The sequence below is a fragment of the Rhinolophus ferrumequinum genome, chromosome 3 (assembly GCF_004115265.2).
Source record: "Rhinolophus ferrumequinum isolate MPI-CBG mRhiFer1 chromosome 3, mRhiFer1_v1.p, whole genome shotgun sequence".
NCBI classification, from domain to species: Eukaryota; Metazoa; Chordata; class Mammalia; order Chiroptera; family Rhinolophidae; genus Rhinolophus; species Rhinolophus ferrumequinum.
The window spans coordinates 12,243,723-12,259,461 of NC_046286.1; the positions used below are offsets into that span (position 1 = coordinate 12,243,723).

The 15,739-nt window shown below is 41.1% G+C and overlaps 1 protein-coding gene across 4 annotated transcripts in view; it reads left to right on the top strand.

Moving 5' to 3' along the window:
- Positions 1 to 14,952, top strand: part of UBR2 (ubiquitin protein ligase E3 component n-recognin 2) — a 107,554-nt gene extending 92,602 nt beyond the window's left edge. For all 4 annotated transcript variants that reach the window (XM_033096838.1, XM_033096844.1, XM_033096828.1 and 1 more), the window contains 9 exons: positions 2,082 to 2,217; positions 2,706 to 2,796; positions 3,945 to 4,075; positions 5,191 to 5,299; positions 6,939 to 6,995; positions 8,529 to 8,606; positions 9,547 to 9,717; positions 11,402 to 11,503; positions 12,778 to 14,952. In XM_033096838.1, coding sequence (XP_032952729.1) covers positions 2,082 to 2,217; positions 2,706 to 2,796; positions 3,945 to 4,075; positions 5,191 to 5,299; positions 6,939 to 6,995; positions 8,529 to 8,606; positions 9,547 to 9,717; positions 11,402 to 11,503; positions 12,778 to 12,919 — 1,017 coding nt within the window. In that variant the 3' untranslated portion in view covers positions 12,920 to 14,952. The remainder of the gene's footprint in view (positions 1 to 2,081; positions 2,218 to 2,705; positions 2,797 to 3,944; positions 4,076 to 5,190; positions 5,300 to 6,938; positions 6,996 to 8,528; positions 8,607 to 9,546; positions 9,718 to 11,401; positions 11,504 to 12,777) is intronic.
- Positions 14,953 to 15,739: the final 787 nt, after the last annotated feature.

Here is a 15,739-nt window from a genome sequence, read left to right on the forward strand (position 1 = left end):
GAACAGAAGACCTGAACAGACACTTTTCCCAAGAAGACAAATGACCAACAGATAATATGAAAAGATGCTCAACTTCACTAGCTATTAGGGAGATGCAAATCAAAACCACAATGAGATACCACCTCACACCTGTTAGAATGGCTATCATCGATAAGACAAGGAATGAAAATTTTCATGTAATTGAAAAAATAAAGGAAAAGAAAACCTTGAGAAATCTAGTTGAGAGGCTTGACCTGGGTGTCTAATCTTTTATTTTGCTTGTGGCCAAGGTCAGTAATTTAACCTCTCCATGCATTTTACCTACAAAGAAGTAAAAATAACACTGGTAATGTAGTGCTGACCCATACCGAGCTTTTAGGTAGATACAGCCCTGTCTGGGGCCACACTACTTAGCAATAGGTAGCTCCCTTGTGTGATTTAGGGAAAGGTGTGTCTTCTGTGTCATCTGAAGCTAGGACATATCGCTGGCCAAGAAGTGGGTGGCTGAACTTGAGCCCCACCTCACCTGGGTCCCCCTCCGCAGGACACTGAGAGCAGCACCACACACAGCAACCCCCGTGCTGTGCCTATAATCTCTTTGGACATCAGATTCTGTGTCTTTAAGAGGGTCAGTAGCTATGATTGTGTCAGAACTCAAGGGATAATCAATGGAAAGAGCTTAGAGCAAGGGGTCCCTAGTAAGTGTTAGCCATTGTTACTGTTCCCCTTGCTCCTGTGAAGACCACCGTCGTGCAGACAGCAGGAGGCTAACACAAGAGCCAGCATGTATTGTGTACCTGAGTGCTTTCATGTTCAGTCCTGTTTAGTCCTTGCATCCTTACTACTGAAGTGTTAAAAACAAACATAGGGCCGGCCCGGTGGCTCAGGCGGTTGGAGCTCCATGCTCCTAACTCCGAAGGCTGCCGGTTCGATTCCCACATGGGCCAGTGGGCTCTCAACCACAAGGTTGCCAGTTCAATTCCTCGAGTCCCGCAAGGGATGGTGGGCTCCGCCCCTGCAACTAAGATTGAACACGGCACCTTGAGCTGAGCTGCCTCCCGGATGGCTCAGTTGGTTGGAGCACCGGGTCTCAACCACAAGGTTGCCAGTTCAATTCCTCGACTCCCTCAAGGGATGGTGGTCTCCGCCCCCTGCAACTAAGATTGAACAAGGCACCTTGAGCTGAGCTGCCGCTGAGCTCCCGGATGGCTCAGTTGGTTGGAGTGCGTCCTCTCAACCACAAGGTTGCCGGTTCAACGCCCGCAAGGGATGGTGGGCTGCGCCCCCTGCAACTAGAAAATGGCAACTGGACCTGGAGCTGAGCTGCACCCAACACAACTAAGACTGAAAGGACAACAACTTGAAGCTGAACGGCACCCTCCACAACTAAGATTGAAAGGACAACAACTTGACTTGGAAAAACAGGCCTGGAAGTACACACTGTTACCCCAATAAAGTCCTGTTCCCCTTCCCCAATAAAAAAAAAAAAAAAAAAAAAACACATAAACGATCTCTAGTTTCCCAGCAGAGAAACAGGCTCAGAGGTGTTAACTTGCTCAAAAGCTCATAAGAGGGTGGCCAGTTAGCTCAGTTGGTTAGAGCACGGTGCTCTTAACAACAACGTTGCCGGTTCGATCCCCACATGGGCCACTGTGAGCTGCGCCCTCCACAACTAGATTGAAACAACTACTTGACTGGGAGCTGATGGATCCTGGAAAATCACACTTAAAATAAATAAAAGTTAAAAAAAAAAAAAGCTCATAAGAGGAGTTAGGGTTCATAGCTAGATCCTTATGGATCCAAAACCCGTGCATTTTCCACTGTGCACTTCCCTAGAAAGATTTCAACAGTTGCTAACAATAGACTGTGTATAGGGGAATCACTAGGTTAATGAATGGATAGTACCCATCAAGACTCTCTTAGCTCTTAAGTAATTTCATTTAGCCAATTCTAGTGGAATTTCTAACGTTGTACCCTTTAAGACCAAAGATTCCTTAAGGGGCGGGGCTGAGCTCTGAAGGGGTCGTACAAGAAAATGGAAGTGTGTCTAGATGTGAAAGGAAAGGCTATGTATGTGTCTGACTCTGTATTTGACATCTTAGGTGGGCTTGGTGCTCGCTTTCCCCGCGCTGCAGTGTCAGGATTTTTCAGGGATCAGCCTTGGCACTGGAGACCTTCACATTTTCCATCTGGTTACTATGGCACACATCATACAGATCATACTTACCTCATGTACAGGTAACATCTTCTTGACAGAAGTGCTTGAGTTTTCTCAGTTAAAAAAAAAAGTATTAAAGGAAAAGGTGCTTGGATGAAAATAATATCTAAAAGTATAATTAGGCTACTTGTTTTTTCTGTTTATCTTCATGTGACCAGTTTTGAAACGAATTCTGTTAAAACCCCTTAGCAATGTGTTTTTACTTATTTGTATTTCATAAGTTTAGTACTGCTGGAGTACCACGACAGTGTATGTAGCTGCTTTTGTGCACAGCATTCTGTGGGCACCGTGACTCAGCACTGTGGCTTCCCTCTCCCACAGCCTGTGGGCTCCCTGTTATTCTAATGGAGATCAGTACTGCTCACACCTGACGGGGTCAAGTCCTGTGTTTAATGGGGGGAGTTTCATACTGTATTGCAGAATATGAATATGCTGAGTACTTAAACAATGTGGTCATCTATCTATTTCGTAGGCACCTTCAGAGTACTCATACTTCCTTCTCTTTCAGAAGAGAACGGCATGGATCAAGAAACTCCTGCTGGTGAAGAAGAATTAGCAGTTCTTGCTTTGTATAAAACACTTCGCCAGTGTACAGGAAGGTGGGATCATAATCTTTACAGGATATTAGTAGGTGATGGCATGAAAAAGGAATTCATTTGTTAAATTAGGGAAATGGCTGTCTGTTGATGTGTTTTTAAAAGAAGATGAGAGGATGTCTATACTAACTGGATTGGAAATCTCTGAGAGGAGTAATATGCAGAGTCCCACATTTATTTGGCCATGGAACCCCTTTTTTGCTCAGAGGATCTGGCACAGGGAGACATGGAACTTTAGAAAGTGCTATTCTAAAACATATATATCATCTCCCTGGGAATTTAAAAATGCACATTAAATTGGCATAATACATTTTTAAGGCACTATTCTTGACTGGCAAGAGTGCAGTGAAATTAGAACTTCGCATGTTGTTGGAGTCATTTTCATTTGGTACAACAGTTTCATTTAGCTTTTTCATGGTGTATGTCAAGAACTATAATGTTTGTTTTTTTAAGTAAGTTATCCCATTTCTGAGACTCCACACTAATAAAATAATCTAACATGGTGAAACCTATAGACATAAAGATGTACACTCTGATATTATTTATATTAGCAAAGAATTTAATGCACTCTAAGTGCTTGCTTGCAGGGGAGTAATTTGGTATCGGTTAATGATTGATGTGTTCCAAAATATTACAATTTTAATGAAAATTATTGTTTATCATTTTCTAAAAATCTTGTTAATTTTAAATTTCATGTTACAGTTATGACTCTATAAGACAGATTAGTATGAAAATAGTTTGCCAGAATAATACCTTCTGATAAAAGATTATAGAGTAGTGGAAGTTATATTTTATTTTTCAAATTTTCTCTTTTAATATTACTTTTATAAATTTTAATAACAACATTGGAGGCTATATCACCATTTATTCCTGATATCCTATAATAGTCAGGGCTACTATTCCTTTTAATTCCAAATAGCACTTGTCTATTTTCACATTGTGCTATATCTAGAATGACTTTCTACCGTGTTTCCCTGAAAATAAGACCTAACCGGAAAAAAGCCCTAGCATGATTTTTCAGGATAACATCCCTTACATAAGCCCTAAAGCGTCTTTTGGAGCAAAAATTAATATAAGACCTGGTCTTATTTTCGGGGAAACATGGTATTAACATTTTTATGACCGTTCTATTAACATTTTTCTCTTTTTAGTGCCTTGAAAGAAATATCCTCTGGCTGGCATCTATGGAGGAGTGTCAGAGCTGGCATCATGCCTTTCCTGAAGTGTTCTGCTTTGTTCTTTCATTATTTAAATGGAGTTCCCCCACCACCTGAAATTCAAGGTAATTTCTAATTTCTTCTAAAATGTAGGAAGTACATATATATAGTCTTTCAGTCCAGCAGCATAGAATTAAGGTAACTTGCAAAATTGAAAACCGAAAAAAAAAAAAAATTGAAAACCAATTAAAAGTTTAGAACATAGTTAATTGACTATGATGATGTACACAATTACAAAATAAAAATGCGTATTTATATGTTTGACTTTATTGGATCTCAGTAAATGTTTTTTTTGTACATGGAAATGTACAAAAATATTAGGTTGGTGCAAAAGTAATTGCGGTTTAAAAGGTTAAATTGTAAAAAAAAACTCAATTACTTTCGCACCAACCTATTATATTAGTTTTTTCATATGTTAAAATGTTCAATTCATAAACTGGGTTCTGCGGATTTTAAAAAGTAAAAACTGACAATTTCAAGTGTTTTGTAACTTGAATGTGACATTAAAGTGTAGAATATCCATAAATGCACACAAATCTGATTTTAATGTAGGAATTCATTTGCTATTTCAGTTGTTATCTATGTTTTGTTTTGATTCATTGCATGAAAGTGGTATAACGGTAGACTTAAAGTTAACTGTATCCCTTTATCTCATAGTGCCTGGCACAGGGCAGGGGGAACCGGCCCTGAAAGTTTGTTGACTGACATCTCCATTCAGCTGGGGGCCCAAGCATCATGTAGAATAGTTTAGACTTCCTAAGCCTTTGCAGGGATGATTAGAGTTAGTGTTTAAATCCATCTCCTGGGATAAATCATCTTATATTTCTGTACTGCTCTATACTTTCCAGAGCACCATATGTGATTTTTGTCTTTGAATGTTCACAACTAACCCCATGAAGGAGATCGTGCAGGTATATACCATTTTGCAAAGGATAAAACTGAGACACCATGACAATGTAACCAGTTTGGTGTAGGAGTCGTCTGACTCCTTTCAGTTGTGTCATTTTATGGATCCCCTCCAATGTGCTATCTTGTTCACTTCCTACAAGTTATGTACCTAGCTAATTTGAACTCTTTCCTCTTGCTTTTTTCTTTTTTTTAAGCTCTGCTATTGCTTACCCTCACACAGGATCTACTCTTAGTTATTTTATGCATTAATTACTCTTTTCTCCATTTGCAGTTTCCGGAACAAGCCATTTTGAATATTTATGTAACTATCTTTCCCTGCCAAGCAACCTCATTTGCCTTTTTCAAGAAAACAGTGAGATAATGAAATTACTGATGGAAAGGTAATGATTATACATTTTTCTTCATTGTATTGAGTAGTTATATGGAAACAGACTTCAGCTTATTACATATATTGCATAATTCCCAGGTAGTGAGCCTGGCAAAATTCAGTCCATGTAATTTAAACTATAATGATTAGGCCTTCTTAATTAAGGATTTACCTTTGTGGTAAGGTTTTCGCCCAGCTAGTGAATAGCATGAGCAGATTTGCTTGGAAGGAGAGGAGTGGTAAAAAAATGTTTATTTCCTCTGATCAACTTACTTGTTTAGGACTCTGTTCTGTAGACTTTTAGAACTGAGAGAAACATTAAGGGTTACTTAGTCCAATACCTGTACTTTAAAATTTGGCTGTTTTATGCAAAGAATGGGAGGAAATATTCGCAAATCATATCTGATAGGGGATTAATATCCTGTGTGTGTATGTGTGTCCAGAATTCCTACGTCTCAACAACAAAAAAGCAAACAACCCATTAAAAAAATAAGCAAATAACTTCTCCAAAGAAGATATACAAATGGCCAGTAAACACGTGAAAACATCCTCAACATTACCATTTATTAGGGAAATGCAAATCAAAACCACAAAGAGATACCACTTCATACCTATTAGGACGGCTATAATCAAAAGGCAGAGAATAATAATATATGTTGTTGATGATGTCGAGAAATTGGAATCCATGTGCATTGCTAGTAGGAATAGAAAATGTACAGCCACTCTGGAAAAGAGTATGGTGGTTCCTCAGAAAGTTAAATACAGAATTACCATGTGTACCAGTAATTCCACGTCTAGGTATATATTGCAAATGAATTGAAAGCAGGGGCTCAAATAGATACTTGTACACCCGTGTTTATAGCAGCGTTATTCACAAGTAGCCAAAAGGTGGAAGCAACCCAGATATCCATCAACTGATGCATGGATAAACAAAGTGTGATATATACATACAGTGGAATATATTTATATAATTCATCCTTAAAAAGGAAGGAAATTCTGACACATGCCATAACATAGATGCACCTCGAAGACATGCTAAGTGAAATAAATAAGCGAGTCACAAAAGAACAAATTCTGTATGTTTTCACTTACATGAGGTACCTAAGGCAGTCGAATTCATAGAGACAGAAAATGGAATGGTGTTTGCCAGGGGCTGGCGGAGGGAGGAATGCGTTAGTGTTTAGCAAGTACAGTTTGTGAAGCTGAAAAAGTTGCAGAGTTGGATGGTGGTGATAGTAGCCCAACAATGTGAACTTACTTAACGCCGCAGAACTGTACACTTTTAAATGGTAAAATTTATGTGATGTATATTTTACTACAAAAATTTTTTTTAATATAAGTGTTCTAGCTCCAGATAACAAAAGCTTGTCAGTAATTCAGACTGGTTTTCCATAGTGTCCAAATTATGGGGGAATAGTGTATGTAGCCACAAATTTTATACATTAAGCATTCTTGCTTTTAGAAAATCACAGGTTATATTCTTCTGATTTTAAAAGTTGCAGACAAAATATGTATTCCTCCAAGCTTCTTTTGATGAGATAAATTTATTAAGCAAAGTTTTTTTTTTCCTCTTACTGGATTTAGAGAGGAAAAAATTCAAGTTCTAACCCTTCAAAAGTAAAAAGTGTTTTTTTCCCCCATTTATATTAAAGTTGGTGTCAGAACATTGAAGTTAAAAGATATCTAGAAGGTAAAAGAGATGCTATCAGGTAAGTTGAAAATTGTCAAAGATTTGGTGGGGGGTGGTGGGGCAGGGAGAAGCAGGGTGTAAGTGCTGTGTCCCTTCCACTCTGACTTCCCAGGCCATTGGTGATTCAAAGAGGTAGGCCATCGTGGTTTCATACGTTTTTCTTCTTAATCTAATGGTGGTGAGAGTTTGTAAAAGAATCAGAATTAGGAACATAAATTGTATATTATTCTTGACAGAGGAAGCAAATAACAAAATGATTATATTTTGAAATGCTTTAAAAACCTGTGGGTCCTTTTTCAGGTTTATCTTAGCTGGTTTGTTTTGTTTTGTTTTTGGTTTTTGGTCTTTGTTGTTTTTTTGCTATTAATGGCAAATTTCAAACTATCCAAAAGTTGAAAGAATAGCATAAGAAGTCCCCACTCAGCTTCAGTAATGATCAAATCAAGGCCAATCATGTTTATATTTTCTCTATTCCTTTTGACATTAGATCTCTTCTGATTCTGTAGTCAGGTTTGCTATACCGGGTGATAACAGGTGTATTTCATCTATTAATGTCTCCTTGGTTCTGCTGAATACATTATCCATAAAAATCAGGGGCTAAAGGAGATTGTTCTGTTTCTTTGGTTTCATACATAGTCTGTCCCAAATCCAGAGATGACTTATCACCCCAATTTTATTAGGTTGAACCATACGAAATTTCAGTTTTTGTAAGTCAAAAATGGTTGAATATCACCAATTTCATGTGGTTTAACCCTTCAGTCAGAAGACTTACAATGTGGAACAGTAGTTCTCAACTTGATATATACATCAGAACAACTTTGGAAACTTAAAAAAGACTCAGGGCCCTACCTACCAAATCTAATTTCTCTGAAGTTGGCCTTGTTGTATGTACATCCCCTCAGAATTTTCTGGTATAAGAATTGTGGTCTCAGCAGCTCCCTTGTGGTTTCAGTCCACTCCTGACTCTGCCACAGGTAAAGCAGGCAGAGGCCGAGCCGTGTGGCCGTGCGGGGCAGGTGTGCCCGCTGGGAGAGGGGCCTCAAGTGCCAGTTAACTTTGGATCTGAATTGGATCTGAATTGTCAGAACCAGCATGACCTGGAATTCACCTATCCTACTTTCTTCTCTCCTCCAACTCGTTTCTGCCTTAAGATCACCCTTAAAAAGCCCCTCTTTTCCGTCTTCTTTATCCTAAGTTCTATGTTGGACTGTCCGTTGTTGGGTCTTTTGGGTAGAATCCCGGGGGTGAAAATCCTCTTCTGCAACCCCCGTGCTTCCCAGAGCTACCACATTTCACTTAAATGGGGCAGATTCTGCGTACTGTCTACTGTCCTGATCCTTTATTCTGAATTTTCGAGTGAAAATGTGAACCCTAAGACCCTGTGTTATTTAAGTATGAATGTTTAATTTCTTACTTACCCCTGTAATTTCTTGTTACCCCTGTGGTAGCACCAATCACTCAGTCTGCTTTTATTTGTTTTGACTAAGTTGAGTTACCCTGTCGTTGTAATACGGCCTCATAGTAACTGGTTTTGTGTGTGTGTTTTTTTAAGCTATCCAAGAGAATCTAACAAATTAATAGACCTTCCAGAGGATTACAGCAGCCTCATTAATCAAGCATCTAATTTCTCGTAAGTTGTGATATTGAGCATTTCCTACCACTGGAAACACTTCTCTACACAGAGTTTAACGGATTTTGTTTGTTGTTGTTCTGTTTTGTTTGGGTTGGAAAATTGTAATCTCGGTCCCTAACTTGTACAAGTATCATTCCACCAAGTTTCGGAATAAGATACAGAAAGGGGGTGATGCGGGAACAAGTTTGGTGCATTGAAGTTTATCTAACAGTTTGCACTATGAAGTAATAAGAGCTCTTAGTAATGTGTAACACACTATTAAATATTTAACGTGCTATCAGCGTAAAGAAGAATCGGTAGTGTAAAAAATTACACATTACCTAGACAGTGGAAGATGCCTCTGTATCTTCTCTGGTGCCTCCTCCTCCTTCCCCAGCAGAGATCCACTCTTCCAGATGGAGTGTGAGCATCCCTGTGCGTTTGCACGTTAACTGCAAATGTTTATATTCCTCAGCAGTATCAGCATATATTATTATTATTATTATTATTATTATTATTATTATTTTATTATTATTTTGCATGTTTTAAGCTTTAAAATGGCATTGTACTGTGCCGTACATTCTACATCTTTTTTTTATTCAGCATGGCTTGTAAGATTTATTTATATATTTGACATACATAACTTTTAATTCATCATTTCTCACTGTTGTATAGTATTTTATTACATGATAGTAGCAGAATTGACGTTTTTTCCTCCTACTGATGAGTTTATCTTTTTTCCGATTGTTGTTTGTTTGCAGTACATGGTGCTTGTGTATATGCGTGAGGTGTTCCCTATTCTAGAAATAATTTTACCTGGGCCATAGGATATATGTGCCTCTTCACTTCTACTTGATGTTGCAAAATGTTTTTCCAGGGTGGTTTTACCACCATCAGCTCTTCAGCTACTCTTTTTTTAGAGCAATGACTTTGTGCTTTTTTTTTTTTTTCCATGAAGGTGCCCCAAATCAGGTGGTGATAAGAGCAGAGCCCCAACTCTGTGCCTTGTGTGTGGAACTCTGCTGTGCTCTCAGAGCTACTGCTGTCAGACTGAACTGGAAGGGGAGGACGTAGGAGCCTGCACAGCTCACACCTACTCCTGTGGCTCTGGGGTGGGCATCTTCCTGAGGTGAGGCCCTGGAGGCAGCTCTTTAGCTTTGGATCTGCCGCGGTGTATGCGCGGAAAACTACTCATTGCAGCGCGTCCTGAGACCGCTGTGCTCATGTGTCTTATTCATTTGAGAAACACGAGGAGCCTTGTCTCCGCACATATCTTCTTCGGCTCATGCTAACTGTGCTGGTTCTTCCATTATCATCACTCTCACCCCCATGACAGTTCTGTTCTACTTTTCTCATGCTCATTCTAATGTGAAACTTCCAGTTGTCTTTGATTTTCTACCCACATGTAGTCAGAATTAGTCCTTTTGTTATGTCCTCGTGGTTTTGGATTCATACATATCATAGGCCTATGTATATATAGTTGTGTATATTCCACAACATACAACAAATACTAGTGACTACTACTTACTGAGCCTGGAGAATGCAGTAGTCAGCAAAGCAGACCAACATCTCTGCCTTCCCTGAGCTCATTTTCTAGTGAGGGAAATAGAAAATAAACAAGACTGGGAAGAATTTAAGAAGTGATACATGCAGAGGGGAATATGCAATGACAGGTAGGGAATTGAATTTTCAATAGGGAACCAGAGAAGGTTCCTTGCGAACGTGACTTTGAAGAAAGACCTAGAGAAGTGGGGAGAGCATTAGAGGCAGGCAGTAGTAAGTGCAAAACAGCTGGGGAATGTGCCTGTCATGTTCATGAAACAGCCGGAAGCTGGTGTCGCCGGGGAGAATCGTGGCAGCTGGTGTGTCCTAGTGACATCTCTGAATGCCATTTCAGAGTTTGAAAGAGAGAGGTGACATGAGCTTGAGCTCCTCTGGGGCATAGCTTATCTCCGTAGCTTAGTCATCTTAGTATCCCCGGTACCTGACAGCTTCTTGTATGCGGTAGTTTCTCAGTAAATGTTGCATTGAGCTGAATTATGCATACCAGAAAGTCAGGCAGACCTCTCAGAAGGACCAGGAGACACATGCTTAAATAGCCCCTAGGAGAAATGTGACAGTAGCATTTCCCCTTGCCTGGCATATTTCACAATTCTTTTGCTCATGCACAGTGTTGCCAGTCAACCTAATTCATAACGTGCGTGTACCATTTTTGTAAGGAATAATTTTCCTCATAATAGTGTTTAAAATGTCAGTAACTGTTTTATGTTTAGAAGTGAACTTGCTCACACTTAACAGTTTTATAAATGCTAGTATCACATGAGCCATCGATTCCTTATCCACAGTGTCCCCTCTGTCACTACCGTGTTTCCCCGAAAATAAGACCTAGCCGGACCATCAGCTCTAATGCGCCTTTTGGAGCAAAAAGTAATATAAGACCCGGTCTTATATTGTATTGTATTGTACTGTACTATACTATATTATACTATATCAGGTCTTATATTAAAATAAGACCGGTCTTATATTAATTTTTGCTCCAAAAGACACATTAGAGCTGATGGTCCGGCTAGGTCTTATTTTCGGGGAAACACGGTACATTGACTTAAAATACAGTCATTACTGATTGCAATACAATCATTTTAGTAATTTTTAAAACTTCAGATGTGTTGATACTTTTGTAAGTGTCTCTGCTGTAAATGCCGTTGCTTCTCTTCCAACACTGGTAAGGTTTATTTTTATAGGAATTTAATCCATTTGGAATCGAATCCAAAAGTCGGTTACTAATATATAATGTGTAAATGGTCTCTCTGCAGAGTACGGGAATGTCAGGTGCTGTTTTTAGCCGGCAAAACAAAAGGCTGTTTCTATTCCCCTCCTTACCTTGATGACTACGGGGAGACGGATCAGGGGCTCAGGTAAGACCTGTCCTGGGGGCTGGCTTGGCTGCATCTCAGTGCCTGGTGGGCGTGACGGGCCATGTGGTCCCAGGGGCTGGGGGCTTCCATCCTGGCACAGGCGCCTGGTATTCGTGGGCACTTCCCAGGAGGGCACCCGGCTCCCTGGCTTGGCATCCCCTTTCCCAGCCCTCGTAACGTCATGAGGGCCATGAGCACAGGACAAAGTGCAGCTTTGTTCCATCTGTCACTCCGGAGAACCAGAACTGTTGGGATTGCCATGTGGCATCCACAGCAGCAGAGCACTGTGGGCACAGCCCTCTGTGACTTTCGTGGCTTTGTACGGCGAGAGCCCGCATTGGTCACGTGATCTAAGAGAGCAGACTGTCATTGATCAGAGATGAGCTTATCTTGTGACCTAAGAATCTGGGGACAAAGATTGAGGACATACAGAGCAATACAACAGTACTTGAGGCTTAATCACTTCTACTCTGGGAGCTTCTATTGTACCGTGAGCAAAATGCTAACAACAGTTCCCCCAAGCACTAGTAGAGAACTTCTTTTAGACCAAAGGAGGTAAAAGCCTTAACCTAGATATAACCGTCCAGCCTTGGGGAGGAAAAGTTGAAGGCCTGGGAACTGAGTCAAGAGAATAAATGCGCTGCCCAGGCACCTGACCCGCAAGGTCACAGGCGCCTGCCACCTGGGGACGGTTCTTCGTGTTCTCTGAGGGGTGTGGGCTCTTAGGAGGAGCAGCCCTGGGTGGGTGAGGATTGCTGCACTGAGAGCTGGGAGCAGGGGCACCAGGCGTGAACTCAGCCAAACCTGTCTTTGGTTCACTCAGACCCAGAAGTCACCCACGTTTGCCTGCTTTGCTTAGACTTTGCGGCTGAAAGACAGCACTTTGAGGAACATATGTACCCCTGTAATTTTCCTTCCATCCTCTCCCCTGTCCCTTCTCTTTTTTAATTTAACCGACGAAATGGACAGTGAATGGGTAGTTTTAGCCTCTCAGCCCAGGCCCTCCTGCTCAGCCCCACCCCTGTTCCCTCACCCCAGTCTGAGGAAGCAGAGCTCGTGTGCATTTCCCTCTTCTTTGCAGTCCTTAGACCCCTTCAGTTCCTCCTAGCAAACCTTTGAAGCTGACGTAATAATAGCCAGCGTCGCCTGCTGAACAGAAGTTTTGCGGAGGATCTCAAACCAGTAACTTACAACTTTTCCTAAACCAGGAAAGTTTGGGGAATAATAGATGAATAAACAGAATGCATCCAGAGTGACATCTGTCTTCTTTCTAGACGGGGAAATCCTTTACATTTGTGCAAAGAGCGGTTTAAGAAGATTCAGAAGCTCTGGCACCAGCACAGTATCACAGAGGAAATTGGACACGCACAGGAAGCAAATCAGACACTGGTCGGCATTGACTGGCAGCATTTATAATCACTTCGCTACCAAAACCATAAACTTGGATTTTTGTAATCCAGTGGCTTTTCAAGAAAGAGACATAGGAAATAAGTTCTCCTGGATTTGGAAATAATTCTTCATTTAAGCTTTTCTTCCCAGTTTTATTTTTATAGTTTCTGGCTCCAGAGACTGATAAACTCATCCCCCGTCAGCAGATTTTCGTGCACCATTGGCTGTGTCCTTCAAACATAACTTCTTACGAGGAGCTTCTCTTCCTTGACTGGATTCAGCCCATCTGTGGGCACCCGACTGGTTCGGCCGTTCCTAGTGGTCTGAGCCACGTGACATGACATGTCACAGGGCACTCCAGGCCTGAAGCTGCTTCGACAGCAACAGGAAACAGTCTCTGTGGTCTGTTGGGTCCCACTTCTAGGTCCCTGTCAGGGACTCTCAACACTGGGATTGGGTCTGTGTCCCCTCTGCTGACGGGCCCCTACTTCTGAGAGCAAAGCAGTGGATTTAGAAAGTGACGTTTCCTTGTCGCCGTCAGCTGTGAGAAGGTGGGGGCATTCATGCACAAGGAGCCCCTGGGACGGAGGGAGGGAGGGAGGGAGGGAGAAGATTGTGTTTCAGGGCTGTGGAAGGTTGGGTTGTTTTCTTTCTTCTTTTGGGCAAGACTTTCGGCTTTGAGGAAAAAAAACTCATTTTAAAGGGCTTTTTGAAAAACTTACAGAGTATCCTAATTTTTCAGACGATATATTCTCTTATTTCTAAGATTAAATTGAGAATATGCATCTAGAATCAAACGCTAGCAAAAAATATGAGAACTCAGTGTTTTTGAGGTTCTCCCACCCCATCCCTACTAGCAGTTCCTGGAATAGATGATTGCTGTTTACCCTGCTGGCTCACTTAGTACAGTCCTGGGACGACCCGTGTGCCCAGGCTTTTTATGACTTGTAATTGTAAACATTGTTTTTACTGAGAGGTGCCTTCCTAGAATGATAGCCGCTTAGTAAAATGGCTTATAACTATTACATACCACGCAGTCACTCACTTGGTACACGTGCTGAGAGCTCGAATGCACTCGGGGAGTGAGGGCACATTTAGTGGAGGGATAAATTCGGAGCCTCCCTAAGGTGGGGCTCAGGGACAAATGAATAATGAAAGGCTTTGGGGGATTTTTAGCCAATGCAAGTAACCCTTTTATTCAGTTCTGTTTGAACTGCATCTGAAAGTCCTGTTCCACTCAGCTTGGCACACTTCAGTCTACCTAGAAGGAAGGTCAGAAATCTAGACTTCAGGCGAAACTGAGTGGGGACGCAGAAGCTGTATTCACTGCTTCCTCCAAGGTCGTCTTCTGAAAGGATGACCTTGGCTCTTCTTGCTTGGGGCTGGCTCACCCATCTAAGAGGAGGTGTTTCTCACCCAACAGGAAGAAAGGCCAAATTCGAACCCAGTGCTCTCCCCCCTTTTGCTGGCCTTTCTTCCATTCCTGATATCTGCTGGTTTGAGTTGTTTGGGTGGCATCATGATTTTAATTTCGGCCTTTGTCACATCCCCCTCCCCCCATTCCTTTAGCTTTTAGATCCAGCTTCTTTTGACTTTTCTCAATAATGTTCACCAAGATTAGATTTTTAATGACAAAGATCAGGTTTCTCTCTCGTAAATGGATTCCAGACGTTTTCACCAAGTCTTAACAAGACTCCAGCTTTCAGGACTGACTTCCCAGAAGGCTGTTGTTAGCAGAGTGTCCCTGGATTCCACTCTCTGAAAATGGCAGGGAGTCTGAGAGGAGATGAATTTACATGGATGCTTTATCTTCTGGTATTTGCATCATTAAACTAATTGTCTTCCCTACCTAATGAATCATCTTAGTTTTATGATTTGTTCCACATGTATTATGTTTATTGTGGAAATGTTTATGTAACATGCTTTTCATATCAGGGAAAATTCTATCTGTAATAAATTGGCTATAACTTTAATATCTGTGGAAAACTTGTAAAATTTGGAATGTATCATATGTAAAAAGTTTAAAGATATCCAAATAAATGCTTTAGGTGTTAACATTACTTTGGGAATGCCTACATTTTCTTTCTATTTTGTTTCACACACTGAAATGCTATGGAAGTGTTCCCCGTGTCACCTTGCTATAAATAAATTGGGGCATCTGTGTTAGCTTGAAATTTAAGATGCTTATATTATTAGTGTCAATTATGGCCATGAGCCAAACACTCGACCTTCCCAGAGAAAGCTTGATCATCATTTCAGCTGATTAAGTTTCACGTTCATTGGCTACAACCGCGTATGACCTTTCTGAACCATTATGCACCTCAAATCACTGGGAAAACAGGGCACTCGACGTCGCTCCAAGACCTGTCTCCAGATTTAAACTCTTCTTGCCCATCCTTACCTCGTGATCTCCAGGTCTGTGTTGTTACACACACCCCAGACACTTCCTGTTTATGAGAGATACATGTAGAAAGGAACTGCATTCTGTGTTTGCAGGGGAGGCATTACCTACGAGATCCCTGCTGTGCTTTTCAAAGGGCTCTTAGAAGGAAAGCATCAAGCAAACAGCAAGGTGTCCATTGTGCTTTCCCTGCCCCCTGGTCGTTAATGCTGCTTCCAGCGTCCTCCTTTCCCTGTTCTAATGTCACCAGTTCCAGGACTCATTAAGCCCTCTGATACACTCCTACCTCTGTCTCTACTCTTATTTTTTTAAGTCAGGTTTTCTGAGGTTTATTTTACAATAACCCCTTCCCCCTCGCACCCCAATTCCTGGATAAAATATACCCTTTTTAGTGGACAGTTTCCTACATTTTGACAAATGCATAAGGTTGTTTAACAACCACCACG